This window comes from Dama dama, chromosome 5 (assembly GCF_033118175.1).
Source record: "Dama dama isolate Ldn47 chromosome 5, ASM3311817v1, whole genome shotgun sequence".
NCBI lineage: Eukaryota > Metazoa > Chordata > Mammalia > Artiodactyla > Cervidae > Dama > Dama dama.
In genome coordinates, this window is record NC_083685.1 from 28,270,505 (window position 1) to 28,285,703 (window position 15,199).

The 15,199-nt window shown below is 38.5% G+C and overlaps 1 protein-coding gene across 2 annotated transcripts in view; it reads right to left on the minus strand.

Moving 5' to 3' along the window:
• Positions 1–15,199, minus strand: part of ZNF268 (zinc finger protein 268) — a 34,186-nt gene that overhangs the window by 4,916 nt on the left and 14,071 nt on the right. For both annotated transcript variants that reach the window (XM_061142214.1, XM_061142215.1), the window contains exons 3-5: positions 11,474–11,674; positions 2,071–2,197; positions 1,690–1,776 (exon numbers count right to left, since the gene is read on the minus strand). In XM_061142214.1, coding sequence (XP_060998197.1) covers positions 1,690–1,776; positions 2,071–2,197; positions 11,474–11,674 — 415 coding nt within the window. The remainder of the gene's footprint in view (positions 1–1,689; positions 1,777–2,070; positions 2,198–11,473; positions 11,675–15,199) is intronic.

Genomic DNA, 15,199 nt, shown 5'->3' on the forward strand with positions numbered 1-15,199 from the left:
CCACTGTTTCCCCATCTATTTGCCGTGAAGTGATGTGACCGGATGCCATGATCTTAGGTTTCTGAATGTTGAGCTTTAAGCCAACTTTTTCACTCTCCTCTTTCACTTTCATCAAGAGGCTCTTTAGTTCTTCACTTTCTGCCATTAAGGGTGGTGTCATCTGCAAATCTGAGGTTATTGATATTTCTCCCAGAAATCTTGATTCCAGCTTGTGCTTCACCCAGCCTGACATTTTGCATGATGTACTCTGCATATAAGTCAAATAAGCAGCATGAAAATATACATCCTTGATGTACTCCTTTCCCAGTTTGGAACCAGTCCATTGTGCCATATCCAGTTCTAACTGTTGCTTCTTGACTTGCATACAGATTTCTCAGGAGGTAGGTCAGGTGGTCTGGTATTCCCATCTCTTTAAGAATTTTCCATAGTTTGTTGTGATCCACACAGTCAAAGGCTTTGGCATAGTCAATAAAGCAGAAGTAGATGTTTTTCTGGAACTCTTGCTTTTTCAATGATCCAATGGATGTTGGCAATTTGATCTCTGGTTCCTTTGCCTTTTCTAAATCCAGCTTGAATATCTGGAAGTTCATGGTTCATGTACTGTTGAAGCCTAGCTGGGAGAATTTGAAGCATTACTTTGCTAGCGTTTGAGATAAGTGTGGATAATTTTAATTAGAGATCACCAGACCGTGAAGAACCACTACCAGCTCTGATTAGAAACAAGGATCTAGACTCGCACTAATATAGTGTAAGAATGAAAAGAGGGGTGGATAGAGTATTTTTGAAGATGGATGGGTGGAAAGAAGGGTGTGACTGGATGCTTCCTCATCAAAAAGGAAGACGAAGGTGGACACTGCCGCCTAGCTGACAGTTCTGCTGCCCTTCTCCTGGCTGGCAGAAACCTGATTTTTATGTTCTACCTCCATCCATAAGGCCACGTGCTTCAGGTAGGAAACTGGGGACCCATCTCCATACCCTCTACCGAAGGGGAAGCATGATTTATCTGAGCCAACAGTGATGGCTTGCCATTTCCCTTGCCAGTCTTTTTTACACAGGATATGTGATAAAAATCTAGCCTACTGAACATGGTTAAGTCTTCTGGGGCTTCCTGAAATAGATTTTAATGTCTGATAAAAAGGGCCACTTGGGAAGGAACAGTCTTTATTTATTACACTGGTCACTGGTACATTTGCAGGTATTGGCTGGAACTGTCATAGCCATTTGATGACTATGAGGGAAGAAATTTGAGGAAAATACATAGTTAGAATGGCAAGGAAGGGGTAGACCTGTGACAATTTAGTGAGTCAATCACTTAGTCATCCCTAGAGCTGACCCACTTTAGGACATTTTGTAATGTGTGATAATGAATCACTTCCATCTTATAGGTTGATTTAAGGTTAATTAAAAATTGCAGCTGAAACAATTCTAATATTAGGAAGATTAACTTTATTTAGAAAGGGTGTGAAAGTTACACGGAATGAGATAAACAGATAAAGCTGTTTAAATGCATACTGAGATGAATCTGCTACCTAAGCAAATTAAGAAGGAAGCTGAGAATACCAGAGAAGAGATAATGAGCAAAAGATGGTTACAAATAATATAAAAGTACAAACACAAAGAGAACATAATGTCAGACCTCACATTGATTCTGAGTAAGGAGGAAAAGATCTAAATGTTCTGGTCACTCACCTGAATGGCCCTGACTTGGGCTGTGCATCATCCACAGCTCTTCTTGTTCCAACTGGAAAATGATACTGGGCTTGGTGTATTGATATCCTGTGAATGGAAAATTATAGACAATCTGGATCAAGACTGCCTAGGACCCAGGGATTTAGAAAAACTGGGAAAATTTAGTTTAGAGGTGACATGATGAAGGTGCCCTTTTGCACTCTAGCAAAGTAAACACCATTCAACCAGCATACTCTGATGCCAAAGGAAGAATAAGAAAACCTGGCCTCTAAGTATAAGTCCTAAATCACCCAGTATTTTACAAAAGTGCCCCAGTTTTCAGCCACCAAGAAGAGGAAGCCTGGAGATTACACACATTCCTTTCAAGGGGGCAGTACATACCCAGGGACACCAGGTTTCTATAGTTCTCCAACATCACACTCCTGTACAGGTGCTTCTGAGCTGAGTCCAGCAGCTGCCACTCTTCCCAGGTAAAGTCCACAAACACATCCATGAATGACAATGGTCCCTGAAATAGCAGATCCCTATTCAATCTCAAATCAAACTTTTACTGAGTTTGTCATAAAAGCCAGCCAAGGCTGTCTATTATTTACATTCTTTAATATTTCGGGAGAAAAGCAAAATTTATTGAAAATATCCCATCAATATGCACTAAATCTGTTAACCTTTAATTCAACACATGAGAACACCATGTGTCAGGTATTCAACCTAGTGCAGGTAATATGAAATGGAGGAAAGGCAGTCCTGCTTGCAAGAAGTGTTCAGCATTGTAGAGAAAAACAAAGGTTAAATATGTAAAAACATAATAGGGAATCAAAGATGCTAAGACAAAAGAACATGTGGAGAACATAGGCATAAGGGAGGAATACATTAGGCTGAGTCCATGAGAGGGGACTAAAGGAGCCACTGAAGAAAAATATGTCAAAATTTGGTGGAATAAAGGCAACAGCTGTAAGTAGCAGCTACTTTGTGGGGCAACAGATCTGAGCATGATGATACATAGATGGCAAAGCAGCACATGAATAGGTGCTCAACATTATATATCATTAGGGAACTACAAATTAAAACAGTGAGACACTATTACATATCTAGAATGGCTAAGATTTTAAAAAATGGGCAACAAAGAATTTGAAAATGAAATTTTAAATTTGATGAAAGACATGGATATAAACATCCAAGAAGTTCAACAAAATCCAAAAATGATGAAACCTTAAAGAAACGTATACACTCAAATTTTCAACAAACAAACACAAAGAGAGAAAGAACCTTGAAAGTATCAAGAAAGAAATAATTTGTTTCATACAAGAGCTCCTCAGTAACATTATAAGCAGATTTCTCATCAGAACCTTTGGAGACCAAAAGACTATGAACCCGTATATTCAAAGAGCTAAAAGGAAAAAAAAAAACAAAAAACTATCAGTCGAGAATTCTGTACGTGACAAAATTGTGCTTCACAGTGAGGTAGAAATGAACACATCCCCAGAAAAACAAAAGGTAGTTTGCTACCACTAGACCTGTTTGGAAAGAAAATGTTCAAAGGAGTCCTGAAAGTAAAATGAAACCACACTACACAATAACTTGAAGCTGTTTTGAAGAAATAAAGATCTGAACAAAGGTAAATACCTGTGTAATCATTAATGGTAGTATTATTTTAACTTTGATTTGTAACTCCACATTTCATCCTCTATATACTTATAAGAGACTAATGCATTTGAAATACTTGTTAGTTTATGGTTTGGGGCACACAATGTATAAACATGTGACATCAACAACCAAAAGGAGTTGGGACAGAGCGGTAAAGGAGCAGTGTTTGTATGTCACTGAAGTTAAGCTGGCATAAATTCAAATCAGAATGCTATAACTTTAGGAAGCTTATTAAAAAGATTATACACCATGACAAATGGGATTTATTCTTGGAATGCAAGAATGGTTCAACATTGGAAAACTGCTCAGTGTAATACATCACATTAACAGAATGAAGTTAAAAAAATGATTATCTCAAAGAAGATTATCTCAATTGAAGCACTGACAAAATTCCACACTCTTTCATGATAAAAACATTCAATGAAGTAGGAACAGAAGGAAAGTATTTCAACATAATAAAAGTCATATCTTAAAATCCCACAGTGAACATCATACTCAGTGGTGAAAGAAAAAGCTTTTCCTCTAACGTCAGGAACAAGGAACCAATGCCTGCCTTCACCACTTCTATTCAACAGAGCACTGGAGGTTATAGTCAGAGCCACTGGGCAAGAAAAAGAAATAACAGGGATCCAAATTAGAAACGGAGTAAAATTACTTCTCTATTCATGGACAATATCATCCTGTATGTAGAAAACCTTAAAGGTTCCACGCACATACACACACACACACACACAGAAAACCTCATTAAAATAAATGAATTCAGCAAATAATAGGACACAAAGTCACCCACCAAAATGAGCTGCGTTTGTATGCACTAACAATGATCAATCAGAAGAGCAAATTATAAAAATGATTCCATTTATAACAGCATCATAAAGAAGTAATAATTTGGACTTCCCTGGTATTACAGTGGATAGGAATCTGCCTTTCAATGCAGGGGACACTGGTTCAGTTTCTGGTCTGAAAAGATTCCACATGCTGTGGGCAACTAAAGCCCACGTGTTACAACTAATGAGTCTGTGCTCTAGGGCCCGAGACATAACTAATGAGCTCCTGTGCCACAGCTACTGAAATCAGGCAACCTAGAGCCCACACACTGCAACTACTGAAGCCATGCACCTAGAGCCTGTGCTCTGTAACAAGAGAAGCCACAGCAACGAGAAGCCGGTGCACTGCAACCAGGTGCAGCCTGTGCACTCTCCGCAGCTAGAGAAAGCCCATGCGCAGCGACAAAGACCCAGTGCAACCAAAAATAAATAAATAAATAAATTTTAAAAGGGAAGAAATAACTTAACCTAGGAAGTAAATGACTTGTAAAATGAAAACTAAAAACTTTGTTAAAAGAAACGAGACATAAATAAACAGAAACATACTTTATGTTCCTTAATAATATGTTAGTAGTATCCAAAGTGATCTACATATTCAATGCAATCCCTAATAAAATTTCAACGCTATTTTTCTAAGAAATAGAAAATCCCATCCTAAAATGTATAAAAAAGCTCAAAGGACCTTGAATAGCCAAAACAATCTTGAAAAAGAACAAAACTGGAGGACTCATACTTCCTAATTTCAAAACTTAGTAGAAAACTAGTAACCAAAATAATGTGATACTGGCATAAAGACTGAAAGACTGACATACAACATGGTAACAATGGAACAGAAGAGAGTCCAGAAACAAACTCTTGCATATATGGTTAAATGATTGTTGACAATGGTTCCAAGACCATTTATGGGGAAAGAAAAGTCTTTCCACTAAATGCCACTAAATGATGCTGGGAAAACTGGATATCCACATGAAAAAAATGAAGAAATTCTAGATTTAAATCCTTCATAAGAAAAGTGATTTCCAAATATTTTCTCCCTGTCTCTGGTTTGTCTTTTCATTCCCATGACAACAACTTTCACAGCAAAATATTTTAATTTTGATAGTCTGTTTTCTAAATTTTAATTTTTTTAAATGGGTTTTGCTTTTGGTATCATATCTAAAATTTCATTGCCCAAAGTGCACAAAGTGAAATTTTTTTCTCTGAAATTTGTATGGTTTTAGTTTTCACATTAAGTCTATGATCCATCAGTTAAGGTTCATATGGGGTATGTTTTGAGGTTCATTTCTTATGTCTGTGTATGTACAATGGTCCAGCACCGTTTGTTGTAAAGATGATCCTTTCTCTGTTGAAATGCTTTTGTGTCATGTTAAAAAACAACAACAACAAAATCTTCAAGAGACAGTATTTATGTGGGTCTATTTCTAGGCTTTCATTTCTGTTCATTGATTTTTGTGTCTAATTTTTCACTAGTATCATGCTATCTAAATTTTATAGGAAGTCTTAAATCAGGCTAGTGACAAATGCTTAACCTTTGTTCCCTCAGAATCATTCTGGCTGTTCTAGTTTTTTGTCTTTTCATATTAATTATGGAAGAGCTTATGGATAGCTACAATAAACTTGTTAGTAAATCTAAGAATCAAATTAGGGAGAATTTACATCTTAAAAATACCGAGTTTTCCAAGCTATGAACACCCTGCATCTTTTCATTTTTTTAGATCTTTGATTTCTTAAAGCACTGTTTGTATTTTAGAACATACATATTTCTACATACATATTTTATCATCTTAACCATTTTAAGTGACAGTTCAGTGGTATTAAATTTATTCTTTTTATTTATTTATTTTTGGCTGCACTTGGTCTTCGTTGTTTTTGCGAGGGCTTTCTCTCGTTGGGGGCCACTCTTTGTTGTGATGCTCAGGCCTCTCAATGTGGTGGCCTCCTCTGTTGTGGAGCACTGGCTCTAGGCATGGGCTTCAGTAGTTGCAGCGCACTAGCCCAATAGTTGCAGCTCTCAGGTTCTAGAGTGTGGTGGTCTCAATAGTTGTGCATGGGGCTCTGCAACGTAGGGAATCTTCCTGAACCAGGGATCAAACCCATGTCTTCTGCATTGGCAGGCATGCTCCTGTCCACTGCCCTACTAGGGAAATCCTTAAATACATTCATAAAATAGGCAATCATAACTATCATCTGTCTCCACAACTCTTCCTCTTGAAAAACTGCAGGTCTATACCATCAAAACCATAACTCCCAACTCCCGCCTCTCCATAAGCCCTGGCAAGCACCATTCTACTTTCTGTTTCTATGATTTTGACTACTCTAGTAGTACATACAGTACTTGTAGGTATACAGACATACAGTAATTGTCTTTTTGTGACTGACTTATCTCACTTGACATAATGTTCTCAAGGTTCTCCCTGGTTATATTGCAGAACTTTCTTCCTTTTTAAGACAGAATAATAATTTGTTGTACGTATATATCACATTTTGTTTATCCATTCATCCATCAATGGACACTTGTATTACTTTCACGTTTGAGTCTCTGTGAATGAAAATGCTGGTATAAGCATGGATATACAGATATCTCCTTAAGACTCTGTTTTCACTTCCTTTGGACATATACCCAGAATTGGAGTTCCAGGACCATATGGTAATTCTAATGTTTAATTTTTTGAGGAGCCATCAAACTGTTTTCCACAGCAATTACACCACTTTATATCCCTACCAGCCATGTGCAAGTGTTCCAGTTAATCCATATCCTTGCCAGCCCTTGTTATTTTCATGGTATTTGAGAGCCATCCTAATGGGTGTAAGACGAATCTTATTATAGTTTTAATTTGCATTTTCCTTATGATTAGTGATGTTCACTGTCTTCATGTGTTTATTGGCCATTTGTATCTTCCTTGGGAAAATGTCTATTTATATCCTTTGATCACTTTTGAAGAATGTTTTGTTGTTGTTGAGCTTTTGTTCTTTATGTATTCTGGATATTAACCCCTTATAAAATATGTGACTTGCAGATACTTTCTCCCATTTTGGGAGTTGCCTTTTTACAACGTTGATATTGTGTTTTGATGCAAAAAATTTTTAAATTTTCATGAAGTCCAACTGATTGGTGTTTTCTTTTGTTGCTTGTGCCTTTTGTCATATTCAAGAAAGCATTGTCAAATCTAACATCGGGAAGTTTTTGTTGCTGTGTTTTCCTCTGAAGAGTTTTACATAGTTTTAGGTTTTACATTTAGGTCTTTGATCTGTTTTGAGTTTGTTTTTATATATGGCATTAGATAAGGGTCCAACTTCATTTTTTTCATGTGGAGCTCTTAAAAATCAATGATAAGAGATAGCCAGAAAGCACATGAAAAGATGCTCAACATCACTAATTGTGAGAGAAATGCAAATCAATACTACAATGAGGTATCATCTCACACCAGTCAGAATGGCCAACATCAAAAAAATCCACAAACACTAGATTCTGGAGAGGGTGTGGGGAAAAGGGAACTCTGTGTTGTTATTGGGAATGTAAATTGGTACAGCCACTATGTAGAAGTATGGAGGTTCCTTAAAAAACTAAAAAGAGAATTACCATATGACACAGATATCCAACTCCTGGGCATATATCTGGAGAAAACTGTAAATTGAAAAGGTACATGTAGCCCAATATTCACTGCAGCATTATTTCCAGTAGCCAGGACATGGAAGCAATCTAAATGTCCATCTACAGAGGAATGGATAAGAAGATGTGGTAGGTACATATTTAGAGAGGGTAACTGCAACCATGAAATTAAAGGACACTTGCTCCTTGGAAGAAAAGCTATGACAATCTTAGACAGTGTATTAAAAAGCAGAGACATCACTTTGCTGACAAAGATCCATATAGTTAAACCTATGGTTTTTCCAGAAGTCATGTACAGATGTGAGAGTTGTACCATAAAGAAGGCAGAGTGGCAAAGAATTAATGCTTTCAAACTGTGGTGCTTGAGAAGAATCTTGAGAGTTCCTTGGACAACAAGGAGATCAAACCAGTCAATCCTAAAAGAAATCTACCCCAAATATTTCATTGGAAGGATTGATGTTAAAGCTGAAACTCCAATACTTTTGCCACCTCATGTGAAGAGCTGACTCACGGGAAAAGATCCTGATGCTGAGAAAGACTGAGTGCAGCAGAAGAGGGCAACAGAGGATGAGGTGGTTAGATGGCATCATGGACTCAATGCACATGAGTTTGAGCAAACTCCAGGAGATAGTGAAGGACGGGGAAGCCTGGTGTGCTGCAGTCCATGGGGTAGCAAGGAGTCAGACACGACTGAGTGACTGAACACACACACACAATAGAGTATCACTCAGCCATAAAAAAGAACAAAATAATGCTATTTACAGCCACATGGATGGACCTAGAGATCAACATGCTGAGTGAAGTAAATCAGAGAAGGAGAGATATATATCAATTATATGTGGAATCTTTTCACCTTACTTATAGTTTCCTTTGTAGTGCAAAAGCTTTTAAGTTTCATTAGGTCCCATTTGTTTAGTTTTGCTTTTATTTCCAATATTCTGGGAGGTGGGTCATAGAGGATCTTGCTTTGATTTATGTCGGAGAGTGTTTTGCCTATGTTCTCCTCTAGGAGTTTTATAGTTTCTGGTCTTACATTTAGATCTTTAATCCATTTTGAGTTTATTTTTGTGTATGGTGTTAGAAAGTGTTCTAGTTTCATTCTTTTACAAGTGGTTGACCAGTTTTCCCAGCACCACTTGTTAAAGAGGTTGTCTTTTTTCCATTGTATATCCTTGCCTCCTTTGTCAAAGATAAGGTGTCCATAGGTTCGTGGATTTATCTCTGGGCTTTCTATTCTGTTCCATTGATCTATATTTCTGTCTTTGTGCCAGTACCATACTGTCTTGATGACTGTGGCTTTGTAGTAGAGTCTGAAGTCAGGCAGGTTGATTCCTCCAGTTCCATTCTTCTTTCTCAAGATTACTTTGGCTATTCGAGGTTTTTTGTATTTCCATACAAATTGTGAAATTCTTTGGTCTAGTTCTGTGAAAAATACCGTTGGTAGCTTGATAGGGATTGCATTGAATCTATAGACTGCTTTGGGTAGAATAGCCATTTTGACAATATTAATTCTTCCAATCCATGAACACGGTATGTTTCTCCATCTGTTTGTGTCCTCTTTGATTTCTTTCATCAGTGTTTTATAGTTTTCTATGTATAGGTCCTTTGTTTCTTTAGGTAGATATACTCCTAAGTATTTTATTCTTTTTGTTGCAATGGTGAATGGTATTGTTTCCTTAATTTCTCTGTCTGTTTTTTCATTGTTAGTATATAGGAATGCAAGGGTATATGTGGAATCTTAAAAAAAGGGTACAAATGAGCTTATTTACAAAACAGAAATATTGTAAATCAACTATATCTCAGTAAAAAAAAAAAAGAATTAAATTTAAAAGAACCAATGACAAGAAAACAACCCATTTTTATTAAAATGAGGGAAAGCTCTGAACAGATATTTCACCAAAGATATAAAAAGAATAAAACACGTATAAAAGATAATAATACTAGCTAGCCATTAGGAAAATGCAACTTAAAACCACAATGAAATACCACCTTACTTCTATTAGAATGGCAAAATGTTTAACAACTTGACAATACCAAGTACTGGTCAGGATGAGGAACAAGGACTCTCATTCACTGCAGGTGGGAATGCAAAACTGCAAGCCACTCTGAGGACAGTCTCTTATAAAGCTAAACAGAATAGCCATACAATCCAGCAGTCAAGTTCCTAGAGATTTACCCAACGGATCTGAAAACTCATGTTCACACAAAAACCCACACATGCATGTTGACAGCATTCATAACCACCTAAAACCCGAAGCATCTGGATAGCAAGGCATTATAAATATAGTGTGAAACTGGCTTAAGGATAGAAAAGTAGGCCAATGGAACATAATAATGAGTTGTGAAACCAAACCATTTTCATGGACTCCTGATATACAACAAGGAGGCACTGCAGAAACATAGGCAGGGTCAATCACTTCAGTGAGACTGGGGCAATTAGACAATATGATGGAAAAAACACATCTTGACTCCTACTCACACAAAACATAAATAATTCTACATGTATTATGAGTCTACCTGTGAAAAGATAAATGTGAACAAAGAATGATGTCTTCATGAGCTCTGGATAAGAAAAAAGTTTTTAGGTTGGACACAAAAAGCACTAGTAATAAAACATATATATAAATTAAATTAAGTTAAAATTAGAACAGCTCTTCATCAAAAGACAGCATTAACAGAATGAAAAGGCAAAACAATAAAAGAAAACAAACAACCCAGCTTGTAAACAAATACTGAACAACAGTTAATGCTATGCAAACTGAAGTACTTAGAGGGAGGCATGCTGATGCCTGAAACATATTAAAAAATACGTCAAAAATAAGACGGGATAAGAGATGCAGAGGGATGGAAAGATGGACAATGTGATACCACAAATACAATAAAAATGTTAAAGGTAAATTCAAGGTGATGAATATACAAATGTTCACTGTAAAATGCTTTCAATTTTGCCCTGTGTTTGAAAACTGTCATAACAAAATACTGGAGGTGAAAGAAGCACTGCAGGTAAAACATGAATATGGATTTGGTATCAAGTTTGCTTTAAACGTCAATGTGCATGAATCACTGAATCTTGTTAAAACAAAAATGTGATGTAACAGGACTGAGGTGGTGCCTGAAACTCAGCATTTCTAAGAAACTTACAGACTATAAAGAATGCCTTTTAGTGGATAAGAAAAGGCATAAAACATCCACATAAGGCAACAAAATATCCAAAAAACATGCTAGCAGGAAATGCAAAGCAAACCCATGCAGAGATACCACCATACCAGAATGGCTCAAACTAAAAAGAGTAACAGCACTTAAAAGCTGACGGAGAATGTGAGGCAAGGGAAGACCCAGACACTGCTGGTGGTCATCTAACAGGATGGTGCCTAATGAAACAAAGTGCTTAATGAAAAATATAAGCAATAGAGCAGGAGATACACATGTACATGCCAGGAACATAGATTAAAAGTGCATTCACATCAATAATGATACACATTTTGTAAACACATAAAAAGAACAATATGCATTTTAAAAAACTGCGGGGTGGAGGAGCTGAAAATTGAGTCTGTGGAAACCAGGAAACAGGGACTTCAGGGACCTTCCACGACCTAAGGAGAAAGTTAATTTAACCCTCCCACCTAAGGACCTCCATTCCTCTCCCTACCCAAAAAAATTGAAAAGGAATAAAGAAAAGAAGTGGAAATAAACAAGGACTCACCCAGGATTTCTTGGCTTTCGGCTGCTCCTGGGAAATAAGCAGCCACTCCAGGACCTGCGCTGTCCCAGGTCTCTTGGGCCTCTGCCGGGGTCCTCCAGGGAGAGGCCTCTGGTCAGGGGTCCCTTGACCCAGGATGGATTTCTCACTTTGGAGCTTTCTGCTCACATTGCATGAACTGTCTCGCTCCTGGAGAGGTGGCACCTGTAGACCCAAGAGCAAGCACACATTTGAGAGCACATTTCTAACCTTGGTTTCTTTTGCTGGTTAATGCACTCACCCCAGCTGTGTCTGGGGTTCTGCAAACTGTGGCCAGTGATGCTGAGAGGACAAAAGTGAGAGGAAATGGAACTAGGGAACCCAGCACACTGACTATAGCCTCCCACCCAGACTCTGCACAGGCCCCCTGGAACCCCAAAAGAGCAGCAACAACCCTGAGATTTAAACAACTTCGGGCAGACACTTAAAAAGAATATGATGCCAGGTGCTAAGGAGTAAATGACCCTGCTTTCTGGGCTTCCCTCATAGCTCAGCTGGTAAAGAATCCATCTGCAATGCAGGAGATCCTGGTTCGATTCCTGGATGGGGAAGATACGCTGGAGAAGGGATAGGCTACCCACTGCAGTATTCTCGGGCTTCCCTTGTGGCTCAGCTGGTAAAGAAGCCACCTGCAATGCGGGAGACCTGGGTTCGATCCCTGGCTTGGGAAGACCCCCTGGAGAAGGGGAAAGGCTACCCACTCCAGTATTCTGGCTTGGAGAATGCCATGGACAGTATGTATAGTCCATGGTGTCGCAAACAGTCGGACACGACTCAGCGACTTTCACTTTCATTCACTTTAGGTGGGTGGACACTGGAAATACATCTTGGATGAAACAGTCTGTGTTTCAGCAGAGTTTCTTCTCAATATCTGGATGTCCATGAACAACTCAATTAATCTCTCTCACTGAGTCTTACTTTTTGTGAAACATGGAGAGTAGGGTGAGATCAGGGTGGCAGTGTAGTCTTTTAATCTCCCAATAGAAACAAGAGGCCTATCAGAATAGTAAAAAGAAGCCAGAGACATCCACAGACAAATGGACCCAGGTGTCAGGGCTCCTTACAAACCTCAGAATCTAGCATATGCAACCTAACTGCATTGCTAGGGGGAACAGGGGCTGCAGGCGCCAATCTCCAAAGTCACCAGTAAATAAGCACCCCCAAAGAGAGAGCACCTCCCGAATGGAATCTGAACCCCTGAGGCACAGGGCTGCAGGTGACTAAAAAAGATGCTCCCAAAGTCACTAAGTGACCTAACAGTGCTGGGGTCACTGAGAAATGATGGGCAAACAGTCCCTCCTAGGAGGTTGGGTCTTCACTGAGAAATGGAGACCAAATTAATCAGCAGAAGTAAGAAAAAAACATTCAGGCAAAGAGAGGGATGAAGAGAAAAGAGATTCAGAGGATGAGAGGAAAAGGGGAGAAAAGGGAAGGCAGAAAGGCATTAAGTAGTCAGAGGGAAAGGCCCAGAGGATGCTCATTCCAGAAGCTGAATTCCAGAAGAAAATACAAGGTGTAAAAATGGGTGAAACACGTTAGAATACAGGGCATGTTGAGCTCTAGGAAATCCAGGGCAAGAGGCAGAAAAAAGGCTTCCTGACAAGGCTAAGTATTGAGTCAGGTCAGGTGTGTATGTGTTTACTTCCAAAAGAATCACTAAGATGAACTAGAAACTTGGGTTACCTTTGGGGGAGGGAAGGGATAGAGCAGGAGAGATGGAAGCTTGTCTGGATGCAGGCATGAGTCCATCTTTATACTTTATACACTTTTTTTTTAAATTGTAGGATAATTGCTTTATAATACTGTGTTGACCTCTGCCATACATCAACATCAATCAGCCACAGGTATACATATGTCCCTTTTCTCCTGAACCCCTTTCCCATCTCACACCCTATCCCACCCCTCTAGGTTGTCACAGAGCACTAAATTGAGCTCTCTGTGTCTACAAAGCAAATTTCCACTTCCTTTCTATATTACATATGGCAATGTATATGTTTCCATGCTATTCTCTCAATTCGTCCTACCCTCTCCTTTCCCCACTGTGTCCACAAGTCTGTTCTCTATGTCTGCATCTCCATTGCTGCCCTGCAAATAACAGTTTCATCAGTACTATCTAGATTCCATACACATACATTAATATACAAAATAAACAAGCAGCTTATGCAGCTCAATACCAGAAAAACAAACAACCCAATCAAAACAATGGACGAAGTGCTCGAGCCTGGTGCACTGGGAAGACCCAGAGGAATCGGGTGGAGAGGGAGGTGGGAGGGGGGATCAGGATGGGGAATACATGTAAATCCATGGCTGATTCATGTCAATGTATGACAAAAACCACTACAATACTGTAAAGTAATTAGCCTCCAACTAATAAAAATAAATGAAAAAAAACAAAAACCAAAACAATGGATGAAAGACATAAACAAACATTCCTCCAAAGAGGAATTCCATACACATACATTAATATACAATATCTGTCTTTCTCTTTCTGACTTACTTCACTCTGTAAACAGGCTCTAAGTTCATCTACCTCATTAGGACTGACTCGAATGCATTCTTTTTATAGCTGAGTAATATTCCATTGTATGTATGTACAGTAACTTCTGTATCCATCCACCTGTAAATGGACGTCTAGGCTGCTTCCATATCCTAGCTATTGTAAAATGTGCTGCAATTGATGAATGGATAAGGAAGCTGTGGTACATATACACCATGGAATATTACTCAGCCGTTAAAAAGAATTCATTTGAATCAGTCCTAATGAGATGGATGAAACTGGAGCCCATTATACAGAGTGAAGTAAGCCAGAAAGATAAAGAACATTACAGCATACTAACACATATATATGGAATTTAGAAAGATGGTAACGATAACCCTATATGCAAAACAGAAAAAGAGACACAGAAATACAGAACAGACTTTTGAACTCTGTGGGAGAAGGTGAGGGTGGGATATTTCAAAAGAACAGCATGTATACTATCTATGGTGAAACAGATCACCAGCCCAGGTGGGATGCATGAGACAAGTGCTCGGGCCTGGTGCACTGGGAAGACCCAGAGGAATCGGGTGGAGAGGGAGGTGGGAGGGGGGATCGGGATGGGGAATACATGTAAATCTATGGCTGATTCATATCAATGTATGACAAAACCCACTGAAAAAAAAAAAAAAAACCAAAACGTGCTGCAATTAACACCAGGGTGCATGTGTCTCTTGGTTTCCTCAGGGTATATGCCCAGTGGTGGGACTGCTGGGTCATATGGTAGTTCTCTTCCTAGTTTATCAAGGAATCTCCATAGTGTATCAATTTACATACCATCAACAGTGCAAGAGGGTTCCTTTTTCTCTACACCCTCTCCAGCATTTATTGTTTGTAGATATTTTATTGATGGTCATTCTGACCAGTGTGAGGTGATACTTAATCGTAGTTTTGATTTGCATTTCTCATTAGAGTGATGTGAGCATCTTTTCATGTGTTTGTTGGCCATCTGTATGTCTTCTTTGGAGGAATGTTTGTTTATGTCTTTCATCCATTTTTTTGATTGGGTTGTTTGTTTTTCTGGTATTGAGCTGCATAAACTGCTTGTTTATTTTGGAAATTAATCCTTTGTCAGTTGTTTCATTTGCAGTTATTTTCTCCCATTCTGAGGTTTATCTTTTAATCTGTTTATTTTTTCCTTTGCTGTGCAAAAG